General features: G+C 40.1%; 3 protein-coding genes across 5 annotated transcripts in view; 2 read left to right on the forward strand and 1 right to left on the reverse strand.

Annotated features, from left to right (window-relative positions):
* Nucleotides 1-5,339, forward strand: part of pde3b (phosphodiesterase 3B) — a 47,840-nt gene extending 42,501 nt beyond the window's left edge. For both annotated transcript variants that reach the window (XM_085269818.1, XM_085269819.1), the window contains exons 14-16: nt 68-229; nt 584-842; nt 2,344-5,339. In XM_085269818.1, coding sequence (XP_085125944.1) covers nt 68-229; nt 584-842; nt 2,344-2,546 — 624 coding nt within the window. In that variant the 3' untranslated portion in view covers nt 2,547-5,339. The remainder of the gene's footprint in view (nt 1-67; nt 230-583; nt 843-2,343) is intronic.
* A 714-nt stretch (nt 5,340-6,053) lies between these two features.
* Nucleotides 6,054-9,604, reverse strand: cyp2r1 (cytochrome P450, family 2, subfamily R, polypeptide 1). The gene is made up of 5 exons (XM_085269824.1): nt 9,279-9,604; nt 8,405-8,546; nt 7,667-8,299; nt 7,220-7,549; nt 6,054-7,057 (listed from the first exon to the last, which is right to left on the reverse strand). Exons 1-5 carry the CDS (start codon nt 9,495-9,497, stop codon nt 6,840-6,842), a joined length of 1,542 nt encoding a protein of 513 aa, XP_085125950.1. The 5' UTR covers nt 9,498-9,604; the 3' UTR covers nt 6,054-6,839.
* Nucleotides 9,605-18,657: 9,053 nt separating this feature from the next.
* On the forward strand, nt 18,658-22,473 carry calca (calcitonin/calcitonin-related polypeptide, alpha). 2 transcript variants are annotated; one of them, XM_085269902.1, is made up of 5 exons: nt 18,658-18,747; nt 19,164-19,255; nt 19,540-19,671; nt 20,868-21,049; nt 21,893-22,473. In XM_085269902.1, the coding sequence occupies exons 2-4, from the start codon at nt 19,170-19,172 to the stop codon at nt 21,028-21,030; spliced, it is 381 nt and encodes a 126-aa protein (XP_085126028.1). In that variant the 5' UTR covers nt 18,658-18,747; nt 19,164-19,169; the 3' UTR covers nt 21,031-21,049; nt 21,893-22,473. The 2 variants fall into 2 exon arrangements, with proteins under 2 accessions (XP_085126028.1, XP_085126018.1); XM_085269892.1 differs by lacking the exons at nt 20,868-21,049; nt 21,893-22,473 and adding an exon at nt 20,278-20,857.
* The last annotated feature ends 7 nt before the right edge of the window (nt 22,474-22,480 follow it).

The following is a 22,480-nucleotide window of genomic DNA, read 5'->3' on the forward strand; positions in this document are numbered from 1 at the left end:
TTGAGCAATACATGGCATAATGAGTCTACGATACAAGTTGTACTAAGGCATCCATCTTTGTAAACAGGTGAACGATGTGAACAGTCCAGGAATTGATTGGACCAACGAGAACGATAGACTGCTGGTGTGCCAAGTGTGCATAAAGTTGGCAGATATCAATGGACCAGCCAAAGTCCGTGACTTGCACCTCAAATGGACAGAAGGAATCGTCAATGAGTTCTACGAACAGGTACAGACTGCGTGCTAATGCTGCAGAGAGTTTTTAGTTATCATAGATCATAGATTTTTATCTCTGTATTAAACTTTAAGCATTTCCTTCTAGAAGATTTGAACTTTTTTGTAAAATGAGAGTGCACCCTCTTGTAAAACTGATCCTGAAACCAGGAAAGAAGAAATATCAAGAAATATCAACACTCAAAAAACCTTTCAAATTTGTGTCAAATCTGCTTTTGTGTGCGCATGGTCATACGAGGAAAAAAGTCAGAGCTGCGCAACGCTTTCTGTTCCTCTGATTGTGATATAGTTTGTATCAAATATCAAATCTCATCTCTAAATGTCTGTAATCTGCGGTTTTAATCTGCAGGGAGATGAAGAATCCAGGTTGGGATTACCCATCAGCCCCTTCATGGACCGCTCCTCCCCTCAGTTGGCCAAGCTGCAGGAGTCCTTCATCACACACATTGTAGGACCGCTTTGTAACTCCTACGATGCTGCTGGCTTACTTCCTGGCCACTGGATCACTGAAGAGGGGTCGGATGATGATGACGAAGAGGGCCAGGTGGACATCGAAACAGACGAAGATGAAGATGAGGAAGATGAGCTAGAAGAAGAGCTGGCACCAAGTAAGATGTGGTACCCACAAATTTTAAATAAAGCCACTTCAGGTGTCGTTATGAGACAGGTATTCTTAGTATTTTGGGTTTTGTGGTCATGTGACTGTTAACGGCATGACATTGACTCGTCTGACATTTTGATATTTACCTCTCCCTGTTTTTAAGCTAATTGGTTAATTTAGTGTAACAGTCTAAAGTATTTAGCACTTTTGTACTATTTTGTACTCCTTGTGCAGCTTTGAGAAAACCTCAGTAAAAGTTATATCAAAGTGACTGTGTCGAGAATAGCACGCTATAACTCCTGGTACCGATTTGTTTGATAGTTTTCCTGAAATTCGCATAGAACTGTGTCCAAAAAAACCCCCTCCACATTGAAGAACAATCAACTCATTCAGTCTCCGTTGTCACTTTGTTATATATACAGACAGAAAATTACATGCTTCCATGATAGTTGTTACAGTTGAGAGCGATTTTGTTTGTTTTGGTCAAATTTAACTGCTTCCAACTTCCTCGGTCTGCTCAGTGTTTTGCACTAGAAGATTCCTCTTGCTGCCAATGCGTTTTGTTAGGCTGACAGTCCTTGTATGATAAGGCAATGATTTTTTTCTTTATTTTCAACGTCTTTACCAACCTAAACCGTCCCTTTACGCTAACCAGTGCTAAAACTTTTGCTGTACTTGGAGTTTATACCTACACCAAACTATACCAGCACTTCCACTTTGTCTGTCTTTCTGTTCTAAGCTGTTAAGCTGTTAACAGTATTGGCTGCTACTAACTCAAATCGTAATTATATAATTATTATATCAGTAATTATTATCTAATAATTATTATCTAATTGCACACTCAAAATTTTTTCAGAAATGTTCCTAGTTGACATTGATTGTTGCATTTATTTCTATTCCTGGTTGCACAGTCAGTTTCATACACTGTATATATATCAACAAAGCCTGCAGGTCTGAAAAGTTAAAGCAATGCAAAATATCTCATTCGTCCTGATAGCCAGCAGGGGCCAACTCTCTTAAAGACCATCTGTATGAAAGTAAAATGTAATTTATAGCACTTGTGAAACTTTTACAGTCTCAGTCCCAGGTTTCAAGTCATACGGCATGTTGATGTTTATTTAGTACATAATTTTATAATTAGTTGATCAAACATTGTTTTTATTTATGTAATTTGTTTGTTGTGATTTTAAAAAATCATAAGAGTGGCCAGTGTTTCTTGTTTCTTAGTTGGATCCACCTCCACCTGTGATGTCTGGTGAAATTTTAAAAATAAATAATCAAGGCTTATAAATGGGACTTTACAAACTAATGAGTGATGTCACTGTGCGTCCATCCTTTAATTACAGTCTATGATCAGGGCACCAAACTCTGACTATTTCCCACCCTGGTCAGACGGGGAGTCGGTTGATGTGTTGAGAAAATAAAGAATCATTTATGTTTACGTTACAGTTACACCAGTGTGGAATTCCCTAAACACATTTATTTTTTTATTTTTGGTGTTGTTGTAGGAAGGAGGAAAAAACGGCGCAGGTTGTTCTGCAGCATCATGCAGCACCTGACAGAGAACCACAAGGTGTGGAAGAAGGTCATCGATGAGGAGGATAAGAGCAAAGAGCTTGCCAAACAGCAGCAGCCAGACAGTTTGCCCACCTCTCCGTCAGATGACATCCAGGTCATCCAAGAGGAGGAAGAAGGGGAGGAGCGTCAGTAGCAGCAAGAGGAGCAGACGCGTGGACAAGAAAAGGAGAGGCAGTACAAGGGCACGAGGCCCTCAACCACCTGCCTCTCACCGACTTTAACATTTGACAAATGCACATAAAACACACGTTCCCTCTCTCTTACACACGCCCACACAAACATATTGAAAGATTCACTGTGCTGACACTCAAATGCTTAAGCAGTCACGTGGTTTTTGGAGAAACAAAAAGGCCTTACTACTGTGAGCGGATCCTTACTGCAACGGTGGGGGCCCAACTCCTATGCACTTTCACCCCATGGAGAGTCAAGTGCACCCAGAGAAACGCACCAGGACTGAGGAGGCAGAAGGTGCAGAAAAAGAAGAGCGTGGACTGACGTCCAGGATGAACTTGTCCTCCATGGTAACTTGGCTGTGATGCTGCCTTGAATGCAAAGCGCTTAACACTTACCACCTCCCTTAGGTACAAAAACAGTTTCTGTGTATTTCAAAAGGAAAGGTAGAGGAAACATACTGAAGCAAATGACATCATGAAGTGGTAGATACCCTTTACCAAAGGAAAGACAAGAGACTGAAACTGTTTCAGCTTCAATGTCAGGTATATTTTTGAATTATATATATGTAAATATATATATATATATATATATATACATATATATAGCAAATGTGCCTGTCTGAACCTTTACTAAGTCCATATTGGCCCAGAGCCTAGGCTTGTGTAGTTCTCTCCTTGCTGGTGACACGAAACACTGTATCAGACTCAGTCACAGAGACAGTATTGAAATGTTGACTGATTAATAGCATTATATATGCATCATTTTTGATGCTTTTACTCATGCGTACCACCTGTCTTCTTGGATTTTGTTTTGTTTTTTTTCTCTCTCTCTGTCCTTTGTTTCGTTTGAATGTGTGAACATTTTTGTCCGGAATGTGACGGAGAGAATGAGCAGGGAGAAAGAGATCGCATTTTTAATTATTTTATTATGTAATTTGTATGTATGTTTGTTTGTCCTGTTAGCAACAGTTGATTTCTAATCAGTGAAATGTCGTCTGGTTGGTGTTTAACATGTCGCATTCAGATCAGGAGTGCCGATTCAATGAATGGATTCTTCATTTTCCTTTTTTTTTGATTCTAAGTATTTTTTTAAAGGTTACTCAGGATTCACGCAAAGTTGAATAATTATTTTGCAAGAGTTTATGTCATTAATATGAAATACACTTTCAAACGTAAGAAGATTAAAAATCTGGGTGACTGAAGTAGTTTGTAATCTCTCAATGAACAACTCGACTACAAACAAATTCAAGCAATCCTCGAGAAATCCTCTGTGACAGAGGGACATGCGGTATGCGCCGTCTCTTGGCCATCCATACACTGTTTGCGTAACCTTTTTACAATCTCACTGGAGAAAGGCCTTTCTTGGTTGTCAGCAGACTGCAAATGTGTCTTCTGTAGCAGCAGCACATCATGCACACATGCTATAACAGTGTGTTTGGGTTTTTTTAGGGTTTTTTTTAATTGAATTTTAAAATGATTTAAAATTCAAACTCTCATTTTAACAGAACAGTATCTAAATGCAGACCTTAGATAGACAAACTTTTCTCTTTTGTTCACACTTATGACTTGGCCAGTTTGCAAAGAAGGGATCCAAAGTTTCATGTCACTTTGGTTTTGTTTCTATATATATACATATAAATATATATTCTAACCTACCATGAGGAAGGTTAAAGAACTCTTGGCATTCCACTAGAATAAGACATTATATCAAAGGGAAGTTAGAACTGTCACCTAGCTCCTTTCTCACCTTATTGAATCATATTGTTTGGAGAAAATGTTAAGTAAGCAGTGCAAACTGAGATAGTAATATTTAAAGACACAAAATAGATACAGATGTGCACATTTTAATACCAAACAAGTGTTTAGCCGCTGTACAAAAGAGTATGTGCATATAAAGATATATTTTTAAAATAATCAAATGAATGCATCTGTTTTCTACACACAGCTGACATATTGTACATTGCGATCCTGTAATTACCTTTGTGTTTCCAAAGTTTTTATCTACTTCTATTTCCAGGTGTGGAACTGTGGGGCTTGGTGTTTTGATTTAGATTTTTTCATTTTTCCAACTTCAGCGTCTGTCTGTTCTGTATCATAACCACTCTTATATTCTTCATCGTCTCTCTCTGTCCCTGTCTTTATCACCTGACCCAGCTAGTGCCAAACGTTACCTACATGGATTCATTTGTGTGCCGTGATGAGCTGATTGGCAAAACGCGCACACACACAAAAAAATTGCTCCGGTACCATTTGTGAAAAGAGAAGCAGCTCGTGTCAAATACTCCACTGGGATCAAAGTGGCAGTGACAGTGTTAAGAATAGCGGGTGGACTCAGAGCCATAAACAATATGACAAACGTGTCATAATTTTATTTTCTTCTTTTTTTCACATGGACCCGTGCTGGACTATAAAGCATCGGTAGCCCCTGATCTGACGTATTCCAGCTCATTAAGTTGTAAAAGTTTGTTGGCTTCTCGCTGTGCAGTCCTTCAAACCACAGTGTCCTCTGATGATTGTGCCATAAATACATCAATGAATGGTTGTTACCCTTATGTAGCATCAATATACGTACGTTTGTCTAATGTAACCATTCACCCTTATCTACACTGTGGAGGCAACAGATTTTTGTTGTTATTTATAGCTGTCATAAAACACCATCCCTCAAGTATCAGCAGTTCTCATTGATTTTTATTGGTGTCTGTGTTTGTCTGTGTGAGCCCAAAATATATACGCCTTTCTTTTCTTTTTTTTAATTTTATTTTTTATTTTTTGTCCATGCCACCCCATAAAAACAGGAGAATAACCTTAAAGACATTAGATATACCAACTGTGTATTCACTTCCTCTTATGGAACAGTACATGTACAAACTATGCTTGATTTACGAAGGATCAGGTCACTTCAATTCCACACAAGATCAGTACACAAAATGTGAGCGTCTCTCAATGTATTGGTTTGATCTTAGTAGTTTGATTTATAATCATTTGACTCATGAGTGGATTGTCTCCATGGTTTCAATGTCTACACCTTTAACAAAGGGGGCATACTGTGCCTGTTTAGGTTTTCTACCTATGAGTAGAATTATAGGTAGAAAAACATTTTTAAAGGAGCTGGTTTCAGCTCTTGGAGGTTTATTCCTGTTAAAAGGGAGTTTTTCCTTCCCACTGTCACCAAGTGCTTGCTTATATATTCATGGTGGGGGTCGTCTGATTTTGCAGGTTTTCTCTCTATTTTTTTAGGGTCTTTTCCTACAATTTAGAGTGACTCGAGGGGACTGTTGTGATTTTTTGCTACATAAATAAAATTGAACTGAATTTAACTGCTCCCTTGTCACAAGGGGTAGTTGCAGCAAGTAGCTGTGCGTGTGTGATTAGGCAGATTTTTTACACTTGGCACCATGTTTATGTTCAGGTTCCTTTTTCACTCTCATGAACATGATTTATAGATTTGAAATGAATAATGTTGGGTCTTTTAATTTTTTTGAAAATACTTTATTAATGTGCATAAAGCTCCTTCAAAAACACCAGCATTACAAAACAAATAAAGTACAAACAAATGTTAACATTCCACTTAAATTCAGTACATACTGAGAAGCACCATTTAACAGAAACCAGCGTTGCAACGTCAGTTTCTAGAAAAAAACAGGGTTGCATTTGCTTTCTAAGAGAAAGATTTTCCACAGACCGTTATGCCTGGAGAAGGGGTCAGTGTCAGTCAACATGATGTGAATCTTGGCCCACGTCTATCTTCAGCACACAGTGTTACGAACGTTCTTGGAAAGTCTGTTCATCCCATTTTGTGTGACCCACATAAATTGCTGGTGTCTTCTGTCTGACCCAGTGCTATCCTGAACCGCCACAGGTGCACATACTGTAAGTCATTGACTGGCATATAAGCTACTCATTGCTACTGTCCCAGGGTTCACAGATATTTCAGTCTCTGAGCTCAGAGAACTGAATCAATATGACACTCATGTTCCCAGGATGTTCTTTCATCACTTGCTGCCTCACCAGTTGTTTCCAAAAAGAGCATTGTGCAAACATGCATATTGCTCATTTTAAAAAAAGAGAAGCAATAGTAATTAGATAAAGTGGATTAAATAATCAGATGTACAGCCGTATTTGCCATAAATGATGCTTTGGAAAAATGCAATGCATTGAAACTTCAGAGTGATTAAGTTATCACGCAATTGCATTGTTGTGCAAAGTAGTGTAACACATAATGGCTAAACAAGCCATTGAAAATGTTCACCTGACTACTTGTAAAAAGGAGTGTATCCAGAGCAGGGAACTTTCTGCTGCCTGCGGATCGCACAGATGTAGTAAGTTTTGGGCTGTAAGGTCATGCCCAGCTTGGGAGTGACAGTTGGGACAGTTCCTGGAGGGAACTGAAGATGAAACCTCTGCAACAAAGTTGTGAAAAAGAGGAACATCTCCATTCTAGCCAGCTGTTCACCCAGGCACCCACGCCTCCCTGAAAAAAAAACAAAAAACTGTTAGTTTTTCACACACACACACACACACACACTGCATCTGGCTAATTATCTCAAGTCTGCAAATAAACAGGAAAGTCTTTGAGGAATAATTTGGTTTAACCAATCATAGCTAATGCTGGTTTTGAGAAACGAAGCCTTACCCAAGGAGAATGGAAGGAAAGCCTCGTGCCTCACAAAATTGCCGCTGCTGTCCAGAAACCTCTCCGGTGAGAAAACACCAGGATCGTTCCAGTACTTCTCATCGAAGTGCACCGAGTAGAGGTTTGTGATCACCATGGTCCCTTTGGGGATTGTGTACCCATTGACTTTTGCATCTTGGGACGTGGCACGGAAAATCCCAAGTGGTACAATATTGCAGAAGCGTAGAATCTCATGCAGCACAGCCTCTATGTATGGCATCCTCTGTTTGTCCTCCAAAGTGGGCGCCCTCCCATTGGACAGCACGCTGTCGATCTCCTTGTGCACCCTCTCTTTGTAGGTAAAAACACAGATTATTAGGTGAGATTATATAACCATTAAATTTAGAGCAAACTCAGACTAAATAATTAGAAGTAAAAACATTTTTGGGGGTTTCTACTACAACTGACCTTGTATGTTGGGATACAGAGCCATGTAGAGCATGGCCCAGCGCAGAGTGTTAGTTGTAGTCTCTGTACCAGCAATAATGAGCTCACCCACTGAATAGATGAGATTCTCATAAGAAAAGGAAGACCCCTGAATGCCTGCATTCTGCTCCAACTCATCCAAGTAGGCATCAACATAATGGCGTGGTGCATGGGGCACTCTGCCCTGTGAGAAACCGTTTATAACCTCCTGTAGAAAGTTGTAAACCTCAGCAGCATTGCGGAAGAGCTTCTGGTGTTTCCCAAAGGGCACATACTCAATGTAAGGGAAGGCATTATAGAGGAGGGCCCAGCCACTCACTGCTAGTTCCACATTCTCACTGAATATCTCAATCATGTGCTGGAAGTTGCGATCATCGTAGGTAAAACGCTGGCCAAAAATGATCAGATTGGTGATGTTGGACACTGCGTTGGTCACAAGATGTTTGGGGTTGAAGGGCTTTCCCTTGTGTTCATCGATGGCATCAACAAAAAACATGCACTCCTCCGAGATCTTCTTCTCAAAGAGTTTCTGGCCGCTGCCGAAGTAACGAAAAGAGCTGCATGCCAGTTTGCGGTGTTCGTTCCAGCCTTTGCCATATTTGCAATTAAGAAGCCCTTTAGACATTGGAAGAGAAAAACAGAATTTAATCATTTTGAATCAAAATAACATTTTTTTAGATTGCAAAAAACGGCATTCACTGTTATATCAAAGCATCTTACCGCCCATTTTGGTCATTTTCTTGAACAAAGGTAGTGATGGCCGATCAGCAAACACCTCACCCTGATGGTAAAGGCACTCTCTGACACAGTCGTATCCATTTAACACCACAGTCAAGATGCCTCCCAGGTCAAGGCTGAAAATCTGAAAGGTGTGAATTCCATTATTAGCAGTCACTGCAGTCATTTAGATCTTCACACACATTTCTATCCACATTAAAGCCTCTGTTAGAGGAATGTACTATTTTTTAGACAAATGTATTTGCATTTGCAAGTCTTTGCTGGTCTGTTCTTTCCAAAGTGGCTGTCTGAACTAGAGAAGGAGTTCCCTGGTATTCAATAGAGAGACAAACGGTTTTATAATACACACACTCAGTGGGCACTTTTTTGGTAAACCTTGCCAATAACATGATAGCATCACACAGTTGCTTCTGATTTTTTGTTTGCACATTCCTAATGTCAATCTCTTGTTCCACCAAAGGAGCTCTATTGAATTGAGATCTGGTGGCTGTTAAGTATGGGGCGCGAGTACACTGAACGCACTGTCATGTCCAAGAAACCAGTTTGAGATGATCTGAGCTTTGTGACATGGTTTGTGTTCTGAAATAAACTGACGTACAAACTACCAGGTTGCCATTATGAGTTTTATTCACCTTTCCAAGAGAGTCATATAAGGTCGGTAGAAATAGCGCTATATATATTTATATACATACATATGTGTGTGTGTGTTTTGGGGGAGGCCCTGACTTGTACGCTTTCCAGCTGTTCCCAGGCCATTAAGGCGAGTCTCTTTTGTTCTCTTGGTGTGTGGGTGTGGGTGTACACGCTGCAAACTAGTAAAAGCGTTAGATTCATAAAGTGCGCGTAAGGGCATTACCTGTCCATGAACTTCACTCTGCTTCTTGAGAAAGACGTGCGGCTCGGTGGCTAAAGAAAAAATGTTGCCTATCACAGGGATGGGAGATGGACCGGGAGGAAAACCAGGAGGTCTTCTCTGCTTGACGAGCTGGCGAACCAGCATGAACGCGAGGAGGGCGAAAGCCAAACAGCCCACACCGAGCAGAGCCTGCGCGCAGGGCGATTTTATTGAAATCATCTTTTTTTTTTTTTTTTAAACCAAACAAACTTTTTTCCCCTAACAGATCAACTCTGCTGACTTCGGCTTCGTCTCTGAGCAACCGAAGCGCACATGTATCTTCTTTCACGTTTCTATCCCCCGCCTCTAAGGCTAAGATTGGTCAGAAAATCAGTGTGACTTTGGCTGAACTTTGTTCAACTATCGATCAATGATCCGAAGAATTTCGGTGGCTATTACACGGAGTTTTGGCAACTATACATTCACTTCCAGGGGAGGTAGCGCAACATACAACTGCAATTCATCCTCTCGTTACTGGTTGTGAACATGCTTTAGAGCTTATGGTTGTGAAATGCATTTGTAAATGTATTCGATTAGACGAAGATGTGAATAAAAGAGGATGTAAAACAGTCACACACTAATTTCATCTAAATTCATTTCAAATCTATGACGTTACAGTAGAAGAGACTAGTGAACATATGGACACATGCAACTGAATAGCTTGCAGATGTCTCTCAGTTATCGATATAGAATATGCTATAGAGCACGAGTATGATGTATCAAAATAAGACTTCTTGGTAATTTTCACCCAAATTACAATGAAGCAGATGTACGTGCTCTTTGTCAGCTTTTATTTGAAGTTCAGCATGTACTTTTTTGCGCCACGGACCGGTTTATGCCCGACAATATTTTCACGGACCGGCCTTTAAAGTGTGGCGGATAAATACAACAAAATAAAACTAGTACCGGTACCGAAAAAAAGAAGATTTATTCATAACACACGTGAAAAGACCCAGGAAAACCGAGTTAATGATAAAAACGATAACAAAATAACGCTAAAAACCGATAAAAACCCTGAAAACCATACATTTCACACTCGAGCCTCAACTCTCGCGGCCCGGTACCAAACGACTCACGGACCGGTACCGGTTCAGGCTCTGTGCAAGTTTCTGGGTATTCATAGCTGGGGACTGTGGCTATGGCCGCTTCCTTTAAATGTTGGGAGTACTTTAAAACACAAGGTTTTGGTTAAAAAGGCATTTCTAGGTGTAGCACTCTCGTGTGATGCGACGAGCCAATAATCACTCTCGATGTTAGTCCGCTGTAAAACTTTAATGGTACTCCAGCACACGACAAAACACACAGACCGCACCGGAAGAACAAAACTCCCCCCACCATACTATTCCGGTTGGACTAGTCCCCCACAGTTATGGCAGGTCTGCACAAACAAATATTGCTTGGTGATCAAAATGATCTACATCCTCCCCATTTAGCTGGTAGCACCTAACAAAACTAATTCACTCACAAGTTTCTAAACAGTGCTTCTAACACAACTTTAACTTAACAATGTTTTTTTGCTCGGAGTAACCCCACACCTTAACATAACAGCAGTTATGAAAAATGCAAATAGCAAGCATCATATTTCAACATACTGATAACAAACTGATTACACCTAAGGCATCCTAGTGTTTTCCATTTACATGTATCTTGGGTTGGGTCTGCAGATGCGACCTGCACGTGTAGTGTATGGTGTCTGGTTCACAATGTTCTGTCCGGGCACCTGCACAGCAGGTTGGGGCTGAGGAGAGGATGTGTTTTGTGAATCTTCGTTTGAGCGTGTGTGTGATTGTGGTGTGAGTGTGGAACTGTCCATTGTAGAATGGTTAGTGTCCTGGCACTCAGGGTCATAGTCATGGAGTGGTGGCGGAGGCGGTTCTGCCACTGGGAGGATGTGGCAGCGATTCCTCCTGTAGGTTCTTCCATCGACCTGAATGATGTAGGATCGTAGCTCCTTGCTCTTCCTTTCCACAATTCCCAGCTTGTCGTAGCCTTTCTCTGTCTGCACGCGGACCACTTGTCCGTCTTGCAACGGCTGTAGCGTGCGACTGGACTTATCATAGTGACGCTTCAGTCTGAGTCTTTTGTTGCGAAGTCGGTCACAGATCTGTCCTGTGTCTTTTGCAATGGGTGCCAACAGCTTGCTGCACACAGGAATGCCCGCGCGTGTCTGACGAGACATGAGGCGTTCAGCAGGGGAGCCTAGTTGTGTGTCACGGGGAATGTTTCTAAGGTTTAGGAGGTCAAGAAACACGTCGGTCCCATCTCGGTGAGATTTTTCCATGAGCTGTTTTGCACTGCGCACCGCTCTCTCAGCAAGACCGTTTGACTGTGGAAACTCTGGGCTGCTGGTTGAATGGGTGAAGTCCCACTGTTTTGCGAAATCAATAAACTGTTGACTAGTGTATTGTCTGCCATTGTCAGTGAGGAGCGTGTGCGGTGTGCCATGAACTGAAAAGTGTCTCTTTAGCTTGGAGATGACCGCTGCTGTGGTCAAGTCACGGAGAAGGTCAATCTCAATCCATCCTGAATAGGAATCTACAAGGACCTGGTATTGTTTTCCATGCCAGGTAAAAATGTCAGCAGCCACCGTTGACCTTGGGAAGGCTGGAACAGGGTGCAGTTGTAGCGGTTCTCTCTGCTGATGTGTCTTAGTGCTGTTACACACAGTGCAAGAGAGCAGCTCTTCTGCGATGTCTTTTGACATTGCTGGCCAAAAAATGACACTCCTAGCTCTGCGCTTGGTTGCTTCGGTACCTGGATGGCCTTTGTGTACGATGTTGATGTACTCTTTGTGCAGGGACTGGGGAATGACAGTTTTGTGGCTTTTCATGATGATCCCATCCTCCATGCTGAGCTCATCTCTATATGGAAAAAACGGAGCCAGAGCGGGCTGTACTTGGCTCTCTCTGCTGGGCCACCCTCGCTGAATGACTGTGCTGAGCGCTTGTAGCACATCATCTTGTGCTGTGTGCTGTCTTAGCTCCTCCAGGCAAGCAGTGGAGATGTAGCTCACTGTCATCACTTCATAATCAGTGTGTTCAACCGGGCAGCGTGACAGCGGGGCGAGCGGGGCTCTTGAAAGGGTGTCGGCTAGATACATGTATTTCCCCTTTTTGTAGACCAGACTGATGTCGTAACTCTGTAGTCGCAGTAACATCCTCTGGAGCCGGGCAGGGGCGGCATGGATTGGCTTTTTCATTATGGTCACCAGGGGCTGGTGGTCGGTTTCAATGATTGTTGCTTTGCCATAGACATAATCTTTGAACTTCGTGCAGGCAAACACCACAGTGAGGAGCTCCTTCTCTATTTGAGCATATCGCGTCTCTGTGTCAGTGAGAGCACGCGAGGCGAAGGCCACCGGTCTGCCATTTTGCAAACACGCGGCACCCAGCCCATAGCATGATGCATCATATGTCAGTGTGACTGGCTCCTTGACGTTGTAATACGCCAATACTGGCGGGCTGGAGAGGCATGATTTGAGGTGGTCGAAAGCCTCTTGGTGCTGTGGGAACCAGCACCACGCAGTCTCCTTGTGGGTTAGTTTCCTTAGGGGTGCGGCAATCTCACCAAGGTTCGGTATGTATTTCCAAAGGTAATTAACCATACCGAGGAAGCGCTGTAGCGACGTGACATCCGTGGGCACCGGCATTGCTCCTATTGCTGTGGTTTTGGAGGGGTCTTCTTTTAGACCGTCCCTTGTGAAGATGTGGCCCACATATGACACTTGATCTAGGGGAAATTTGCACTTGTCAGGGTTTAGCCTGAGTTTGATCTCTCGAGCACGTGTCAGCACTTTTTTCAGGTTGGCATCATGTTCGGCCACTCCGTGTCCTCCGATGATGATGTCATCCACGATGACAGAGCACGGGTAACCGGCAAACAGCTGTCCCATGGAGCGCTGGAACACCTCACTGGCTGAGTTGATACCAAAGGGCATCCGCAGAAACTTGTATCGCCCAAATGGGGTGCTGAATGTGGTCAGCATTGAGGATTTCTCGTCAAGCCGTATTTGCCAGAAGGAGTTTTTTGCATCTAGCACTGAGAACACTGTTGCTCCTGACATCTGTGCTGCCACTTCCTCAACGCTGCGCATTGGGTGATGGGGTCTTTTCAGTGGTGTGTTGAGGTCTTTTGGATTTATGCACAGTCTGATCTCATGCTTGTTTTTCTTGTGTGCTGCCACCATTGAGGACACCCAGTCAGTAGGCTCGGTGACTGGTGTTACAACGCCGATGCGTTGCATACGTTCAAGTTCAGCTTTGACTCTTTCTTGCATCGCGACGGGGATGCGGTGAGCTGGACGGACCACAGGCTGTACATCAGGGTCTAGCATCATTGAGTATGTGACTGGAAGTTTGTTGTAGATAACAGGAGTATTCCTTTATCTGAATGAGGGGGTACTCCTTAACCATGAACACATAGTACAGAGACATTATCAATAGCTTGATAGAGTGACTTTATCAGCAAGAAATATAAGCAAGGAAGTCAGCATTGATATTTTAAATCAATTGTAATGGCAACACTGGAATCCACATTCAACAAAGTGAAAGGAGCAGAAGAGGTAGGCTACTCGTGCGTTATTAAAAAGCATGAGAACAAATGATTGAAGTTGGAGTGTAAAACTTTAGTAATAATAAGTGCCATGATACAGAAATGTAATTTCCTGACACCACCAACTACTCATAACTATTAATAATAGTTATGATTATTATTATTATTCATTATGTTTTAGTTTGTATTTTTTGTTTTGGTATTATTATTTTTTAATATTTTGGTTGTTACCCATGTCCTCTTTTGTGCTAAAGCAGGGGTGGGGAACTCCAGGTCTCAATGGCCAGTGTTCTGCAGGTTTTAGATGTGTGCTTGGTCCAACCCATCTGATTTAAATGGATAAATTACCTCCTCAACATGTCTTGAAGTTCTCCAGAGGCCTGGTAATGAACTAAAGGAACAAAAAAACAAACAAAAACAAGAACAACAAAAAACCCATAAGGAAATGAGCAACTTCAAGTTTTAGGTTCAAGTGTCAACCTATTTGCCCATATTAGTACAAAAAATCATTTTGTTTTCAAAAATAAGAATAATCTTTAATCTTTTAATATTTTGATGGATTATTTAGCTAGTTGTCTTAATGATAGCTGCTGTACTAGCATTCTTTACATTTTCATTTTTACTTGTGTAATCATAACTCACTGATAGTAAAATTAACGGCTCACAGAGTGCTTCTGGATTCATCAAACTTACTGAGGAGTCCAGGTACGTTACCAGGTTTTAAAGCAAATAAACGTTGACACCCGTAATCTGTTGCAGGTTCTTTTACCTCAACCCATTAAAGGTTAGGTCATGGACTAATTCAAGAGGGTAAAGTTGAAGGCACGTGCCACTTTCCAAACTTGTGAAGTTATGTGTGATCTTTTCAGGATTACTGGATGTGTATGTTTTAGGACAGGACAATAAAACAATGATTGATGAAATTATATTTAATAAAACAAAGCCCTAAGTGGGAACAAACAACAATAACCTACCTGGTAAAAGTACATAGGTCTCACATTATGTCATTATAGCTTTTATAGACACAAAATACTTCTAAAATTTGCTGGCCACACCGCTAGACAAGTTTGTCCTGATTGACTCCTCATTACACATGAAGTTGTTTACCCTGCCATTGCTTCCTGCTAAGACAGCTGGTATTTTTTTCTTTTATTAAAAAAAAATCCTTTTTCTGCAGAGCTCTCTGATTCAGATCTGTTAGAACTACTACATAATAAGGAGAATCTTGCATTTTGTCTTTGCTTCCTGCCATCTCCCTGAATCAAAGACTAGTCTGGGTGTGTTAAACATCTGTCAAATCTAATCAAAACTCGTGTTCTCTTACTGTACCTTGTTAGTGGATTAATCAAAACAGAAGAGACAAGAGTGGCCAGATGTTTAATACGGACACTCAAAAAGCCTACACTGGATTCAGACAAAGCAGACTCAGTTTTATTTCAAAGATATTTGTCTGAAATTCGAATGTTATTAGTAGAAAATGTAGAAAACAACAAATGCCACAAGCATACAAGCATTACAGGGTGCCAGTAAATATCTGAGAAGGAGACGAAAAGAAAAATGTCATAATTAGTATAGCTGCCCGTGTATAAACAGCCCCAAAATGACCACCAGAGGGCATAAAAATGGTTAGGTCTGGTTCAACAGTTACTTTCTCACACAGACTTGTAACAATGTAACAATACATTTTCTCACATCACCAGTTTTATAAAATAAATTAACTTTACTTGATATGTGAAGTCCCACAAAATCTTGGCAGAACCTCATATGAGTTAAGAAAAAAAGAGTTTATGGCACATTACCCAAGATCCTAATACTATGAAAAGTTTTTAAAGAGGTAGCCACCACTATATATACATATATATAAATATAGCCCTATCCTGGAGAGATTTTAGTCATGTCTAGTATACAGGATATCAATGCAGTTACCATATGTGCTGTAGGAAACATCAGTTTGCATATTATGAGGCTATTTGTGGAGTGCTCTTCCTGCTTTGCTATACTGTGTGCATGCATGCTAGTTTAATTGGGTGGGACTCTTGACTACTCTGGTTCTACAGTAAATTATTTACCATCTGGATGACCGGAATTATCAAGTGCATGTGGAAAATCTAATAACTGGCCTTCTCTGTTAATGCTAATACTGTCCAGAACCTCGTCTTTCTAACAACATAATGACGCTGGCAGGAACATCAAGAGCTCTTGTAATCCCTCTGCAACTTCTGGGCAGGTGTTTAAATGTTAAATTGAGTTTGGTTAGCTTTCTAATGGAGAGCAGCAGGTGGAAGTACCTCTGCTGAAGCATACTTCACTTCTTTGTGTTTATAATTCCATGAAGTTGAATTTTATGTTCCATTTGAAGATACGGAGCAATCTGTAAATGTCCTCCTCGGGCTGCTCTTTTCCCAGGACTTTGCATAACACCATTTCTACAGTTATATTTCTTTTATCCACTGTTTGTTTTTTGTTTTTTCACTTTTGAGCTCTTACAGGATAGGTTGACATTTGATTTCTGACCATGGGTTTAAAACATATTTAAACATGTTATACTCACGGCCTATTTAGTTGTGCTCAATGCTTCAGTGCAGCTTTACTTTTTGCATATAAGCCTATTATTAAAAAAAAAGAGAGAGAGAAACCATCTCTTTAACAAAATGCATACATTCAAATTCACTTAATTTTTGTTCAGCAATTTTTGTTCATTATGTGGTCATTTCCTCATGGTGCCTGCACAAATAATGATATAAGCAAACATTAGGAGTTTGGAAAGAATAATTCTTGTGAAGACTAGAGTTACTTCTGTTTCCGAACAGTTACATTCACAGTGACTCTGCTGAGACTGTCAGTGATGAGCACCGCGCCGAGCCTAATGTTGCCCTAGCTGTCATGAACATTCTCCTGTGTTTCAATTAATCTTCCAGGCCAAATCATGCTTAACGTTAGCGAACGTGAATATTGTGAGCTAATTGCAATCTTGACAATGCACTTTTCCCTTTGGAATGTAATTTCTCTGCCTCATTTGGTGTCCCTGGTCAACCAGATAGTGGCCAGTTGGGGCTCTAAGCGTCAGTCCAAAACAGTGTGAATGATACTTAATTATACACATGCTAATACAATATGTATTTGATCTGTTTGGCTTATTAGAGGGGGCACCTTACATCCTTTTCTGAGTTGGGAATGATTCAGTGTAGATTTACATCATTATTACAAAACTCTTGGCTTCGGTATTAACTGTCATCTTTTGAGAAAACCAAGACGTAGCATCGAATTCCAGATTCTTGTATTTTCATGCCCTTCAATTTTCAATTATGTGCTCTACTTGGCTAACGCTGCACTTAAACTTGGGGATGAGCAGTTACCTAAAAGATAAATATATATATAATTAAAATGTCTTGGCAGAGAACAAGATAATTAACATTAGTCATTGTGAATGGGATTGCTTGCTTTAAAGTCTTTCGTTTTCATAAGCTTCAGCCTTTCAGGAGTAGTTTCTGACAGCATGTGGAGCTGGGGGAAACTAATTTAGTGCTTCTGGTATAAGAGGCTGCAGGTCTGCACAATAGTACTAAAAGGCTCATCTACTCTAATGAGTTTCCATGTGACGCAAAAAATAACTAGGAGGCAGGATGGTTTATGATACCTCATCCAATATCATTACATAAGAGGAATTAGAAGATGGCCAGAGACCAACAGCCCAGTAATTAGCTCGGAGAAACAGGATGGATACCAGGAAATAGGAGGTTTAGCTGATCGATGTATCTCACTGTGATGCTATTTCCATGTATTAAACAACTGCCTAACTAGCTAACACAACTAAGAAATTAACTCCAGATTCACTGATTTACAGCATTACATTTAAATTGTTGTCAAATGGGACATCATTGTGTTCAGTATTTCTCTACACCTCATGATGCCAGGTCAATCGTAAGATCAGCTAGAAGAAGATAACCTGATTGGCAGTTCAGGAGGTAGAAAAATAAATTACCGTGATAATAAATCAATTTAGACGCATATTATGCATTCTTACGAGTCTTAGATTTTCTTGCTATCAGTACTAATGTGTGAGGTTTTAACTGAACGTAAATTGTTTAGAATGTTTAATCAGCTGTGTTGTTAAGTCATAGATAATCAAGATGTCTTTTTTAGAGGTATTTTAGCATTTTTCTGCAGATGGCATTCAAACCTGTTCACATTCAGTAACCAACAGTACGGGGGATCTATGAACACCACATTATCATACATTTGTGTCATGCACAGCCTGTTTCCTGTTTGTTTTCACTGTCAGTCTTCTGTTTGTAAGTGTCAGGGTTAGCTTTTCTCCTGAACAATGTCCAGTACCTAAAGTCGGAGTTCTTAGTGCCACAAAGGTCACTCTCCTTTGTCTTAGCTAATTCACAATAACAACTAGTACTAATCATATGTTGAACCTGATCTGGAGCGGTTTATAATTAGAGTTTTAGTTTAAAATTGGCTTCAAGAGCCATATTTTTGCTTTGATAATGTCTCTGATTGGCATAAGAAGCACTCAGTTGATGAATTTTATGCAGAAGAGTCACATTTCTTTTGGTTAAAGGTTGACTACACTGCAAATTCCACCACCAACAAAAAACAAATACTTGACAGCACAGTAAATTTGACTGTGTAGTGATGTCATTTGCACAGAGGCACTTTTGTTGGCTTACTTTAAGAGACAAAGGACTTCTGATTGGCTGGTAGTTTGAGGTAAAGCATTTGATTGGCCAATAAGCTACTGTTGAGTGCTCACTCACTTGATGCTGAAACCCATAGGGAACATATATAAAAGCGTGTACTGTGGGAGTGCTCAGCAGATCCACGAGTAGGTCCATCACTTGAACCTTCAACAGCTGAAAAATCTTGTACGGTAAGTAGAGAAAAGATTGCTTACTTTGGTTTTACTGAAAAATGTGCTGTCAGTCTTAGAAACAGCAGATTTTAAGAAGGTGGGTAAATCGGATAGTAGCTGGCACCCACTGGTGTGATGTTGTTAGGATGTCTCTGGTTTGCTGCTGTTAATTTTGCTAACACGGAAAGCTGGTGGTATAGTTTCTGGGGGAACATGCAGTTACTAATAACTCTCCTGCTTTCCTCCGCAACTTCAAGGACTTCAAGCAGAAAGGCAGTGAGTGTGTGAGAGAGAAAGGGGATTCATACAGCTGTGGATGTATGGAATAGAGAAAATCTTGTGAGCATATGTGGAAAACCCTCCAAAACAAATCACAAAACCTTTTCCTGATCATATTTAATTACCTTGTTTTGTATTGTATGTGTCTTCCACAGTGAATAATGATAATGTTCAAGCTGTGGACGCTTTTTCTTGCTTATGCCTTGATCATTTGCCAGATGTATGTCTCAGAGGCAGCTCCAACTAGGTGAGAACTGTGTTATTATTCCTATGAAAATAAAATATTGACCTTTAAAAAGTACGATAATCATCTGTATTTACATACATTATTACATGTTGCAAGCTGAATGAAATATTGCTACTTTAGTGTACTCCAGTAAAAAAACAAACAAACAATCACTTCACATAGTTTTTGGTTTACTTTGTGCGCTATTGTATTTACGCTGGACAACACCTATAATTTATGAGCAAGTGCATTGGCAGAGCCTGAGAGATCAATGCACTGTACAGTAATTGAATGTGTATTTTCAGAACCAGTAAGGAATCCATGTCAGATGGAGTCACACTATCAAATGATGACGCCCAAAGGTTGCTCAGAGCTATGAAGGAGTTCATGCAGATAACTTCAGAGGACCAAGCCCAACAAACAGCTGATGGGAACAAGTATGACTCTTTTTAATCTATCTATCTATCTATCTATCTATCTATCTATCTATCTATCTATCTATCTATCTATCTATCTATCTATCTATCTATCTATCTATCTATCTATCTATCTATCTATCTATCTATCATATTGTTACACTACACTTTTGGATAAGCCCAACAGCTCCAACTTTGTGTTTATTACTTAATAAGGTATAGAGTGAGATCTGTAAACATTTTCATTATCTGTTAATGCATGGACAGCAATTATTCATTCATCCATTCATTTCTTGAATGTTAAATGACATGCCTGGAACAGGAATAGGCCTGGAATAGGCGCAACACTGGAAAAGCATGATGTCATACATACAGGAACATGCATGATAGCCAGCCTTAGAGCAGATTATACCAATAGCATGAAAACATGCATAAGCTATTTTGGTTAATAAGATATCATTATATGCATTCAAAACCGTTAGCATGCCTTTGAAATATTAATTGAAGCTTTTCTGCTGGTGCATGACATTTCAGGAAAAAAAAACCATATGTCTGCATGTAAATAGTAATAATTATCTGCATGTTACTGTAAGCCTGTTTTTGCATGTTTGTCTCCATCTCTAACAGCTTGGATAGACCCATGTCTAAGCGCTGCACAGGCTTAAGCACTTGTGTGCTGGGAAAACTCTCCCAGGATATTCACAAACTACAAACCCATCCTCGCACTGACGTGGGAGCAGAAACACCCGGCAAGAAGAGAAGTCTATTTGAGAAATATGAAAACTACAGCAACTCTTACAATTGAAGCTCTCAGCGCTAGCCCATTTATGTTACATTTATCTGAGTCAACATTTTCTTGCAGATATATACGTTTACATGTATAGGATTGTATGTATTGTATGACCACCTTAAAACAAAGGGACAAAAAAAGCTTAAAGAGCTTAATGGCAGTGCTTACACTAGTTTTAGACAGCAAACTGAAGATTTCATCACCTATAAAGTTGTAGTAATTCTACAAAAAAAATTTCTTATGTAAATTTTTTTCCTGGCATTTTTCTCTTATAATAAATTCATATTTTACTTCAAAGCAGTTTTTCAGTGCCTTTAATTTGGTGTTCACAATTCCAGACTGTATTGTTTGCTTAATGTCTGTCACATACGTTTCCAGTCTTATCTTGAATACCATAATTTGCTGTCTTGTTTCTATTCCTTACAAGCAATGCAACAGCACAAAAGCGGGCATGCAACACAGCCACCTGTGTAACCCACCGCCTAGCAGACTATTTGAGTCGGTCTGGGGGACTTGGATACAGCAACTTTGTTCCCACCAACGTTGGTGCCCAGGCTTTTGGCAGACGGAAGCGGTTCATCTCTGTGTGAGCACATTGCCAGATAAACGGTATGTAGTCACTGGATACAATCGACTGCAGGTAAAAGATGGATAAAGCTTGCTGATCTGAAAAATCAAGTCAATAAAAAGTTCTTTAAAATCTGCATTCTTTCTAATTGCAAGCAGGGTGCAACTCTTTTGACTCCACAAAAGATATACAGTATGCATTATAAAGTCTATGTTAAAAACATTCAGTTCACCCGATGTACCATCTGATTGGTTTAAGGTCTTACTTGCAGATACACGTCTGAAATTTGGGACTTCACTGACCAGTGAGAGGCTATGTCCGTCTTTACATGGACTCCATGCTCTGTACTTCTTTTACGGCTGAACTCATCGGAGATTGAGCTGAAAATAAAGTATAAGAGAGGGAGTATGTCTGTGAAGGTTCTCAGTCATCCAGGTCATCGTAGTCTAAGGAGCTTGGAAAGGAAGGCGTCTGGACCTCTTTGAGTTGCTTGAAGACGTTTCACCTCTCATCTGAGAAGCTTCTTCAATTAGAACTGAAGAAGCTTCTCGGATGAGAGGTGAAACGTCTTCAAGCAACTCAAAGAAGTCCAGACGCTTTTCTTTCCAAGCTCCTTAGACTAAGAGAGGGAGTAAACAAATTTAGTGTGTCAGAATAATCGTATTAAAACTCATTAATGTATTAATTCCTCCAGAAGATTAACTTTTGGTGTAATCTACTTCTGTAATCTAGTCATATTTTATTTTATTTTGCACTCTATTGTTAAAGTCTGATATAAAATCCTAAATTCACCGCAAAAATCTGGATCTTATACATCGTGTTGTGATTCACTGCAAGTTCAGAAAAGATAAACTTTTTTGTTTTGTCTTCTCTTTTTTTTTTAGGACAAAGTGCCTCTTTCCTTGGGTGACATCAACTTCATCATCAATCCATTTACACACTTCATAAACACTGACTGATGTCTTGTTTTCAGGCTAACAAACATTTCCATAGTATTGATGATTAATCTGTGCTTAAAACCAGAGAAATAACTACAGTTACAGAAAGGTAACTCAATAGGATAAAATAGAGTGGATTTCTTTCTGTCTCAGCCTGTGGCTCAGCTGCGCTTCTATTTTGTGCTGATGTATCCATCTACATTAAAACCACCTTCACCTTCTTGTGGATTGCTGTAAAACACTTTAATTAAATTATCGTGAAAAATACAAATGTAAAATGCAGGAATAAATTGTATTTTAGCTACATTAGACTCTACTGTCTTACTGTGTTGTTGATCGACTCATGGACAAAGAAATGTACAAAGAAATGTTGATTTGTTTTTAAAAAGGTGCAATTTAAGTTGTATTAAAAATATGAAGTTGGTTTCTTTCGGAAGCTGCTCCCTGTGGTCGCCACAGCGAATGAATCTGCATGTTGAGAAAACGAAACTATGCTCTTGATTCTTAATTAAAGAGTAAGTATTGAATTATGAG

This window comes from Mchenga conophoros, linkage group LG1 (genome assembly GCF_057382185.1).
Source record: "Mchenga conophoros isolate Kocher_MC1m ecotype Shallow Benthic linkage group LG1, M_conophoros_male_GT1.1, whole genome shotgun sequence".
In the NCBI taxonomy this organism is placed as follows: domain Eukaryota; kingdom Metazoa; phylum Chordata; class Actinopteri; order Cichliformes; family Cichlidae; genus Mchenga; species Mchenga conophoros.

What these genes read in the sequence shown, in the direction of transcription:
- cyp2r1 (XM_085269824.1), bottom strand. Translation starts at nt 9,497, where the DNA reads ATGATTTCAATAAAATCGCCCTGCGCGCAGGCTCTGCTCGGTGTGGGC. An exon ending in GAAAATGACCAAAATGGGCG is followed by an intron (nt 8,300 to 8,404) that starts GTAAGATGCTTT and finishes CAATGTCTAAAG; the next exon opens with GGCTTCTTAATTGCAAATAT. An exon ending in TTTCCTTCCATTCTCCTTGG is followed by an intron (nt 7,058 to 7,219) that starts GTAAGGCTTCGT and finishes TTTTTTTTTCAG; the next exon opens with GGAGGCGTGGGTGCCTGGGT.
- calca (XM_085269892.1), top strand. Translation starts at nt 19,170, where the DNA reads ATGATAATGTTCAAGCTGTGGACGCTTTTTCTTGCTTATGCCTTGATC. An exon ending in TCAGAGGCAGCTCCAACTAG is followed by an intron (nt 19,256 to 19,539) that starts GTGAGAACTGTG and finishes GTGTATTTTCAG; the next exon opens with AACCAGTAAGGAATCCATGT. An exon ending in CAAACAGCTGATGGGAACAA is followed by an intron (nt 19,672 to 20,277) that starts GTATGACTCTTT and finishes CATCTCTAACAG; the next exon opens with CTTGGATAGACCCATGTCTA.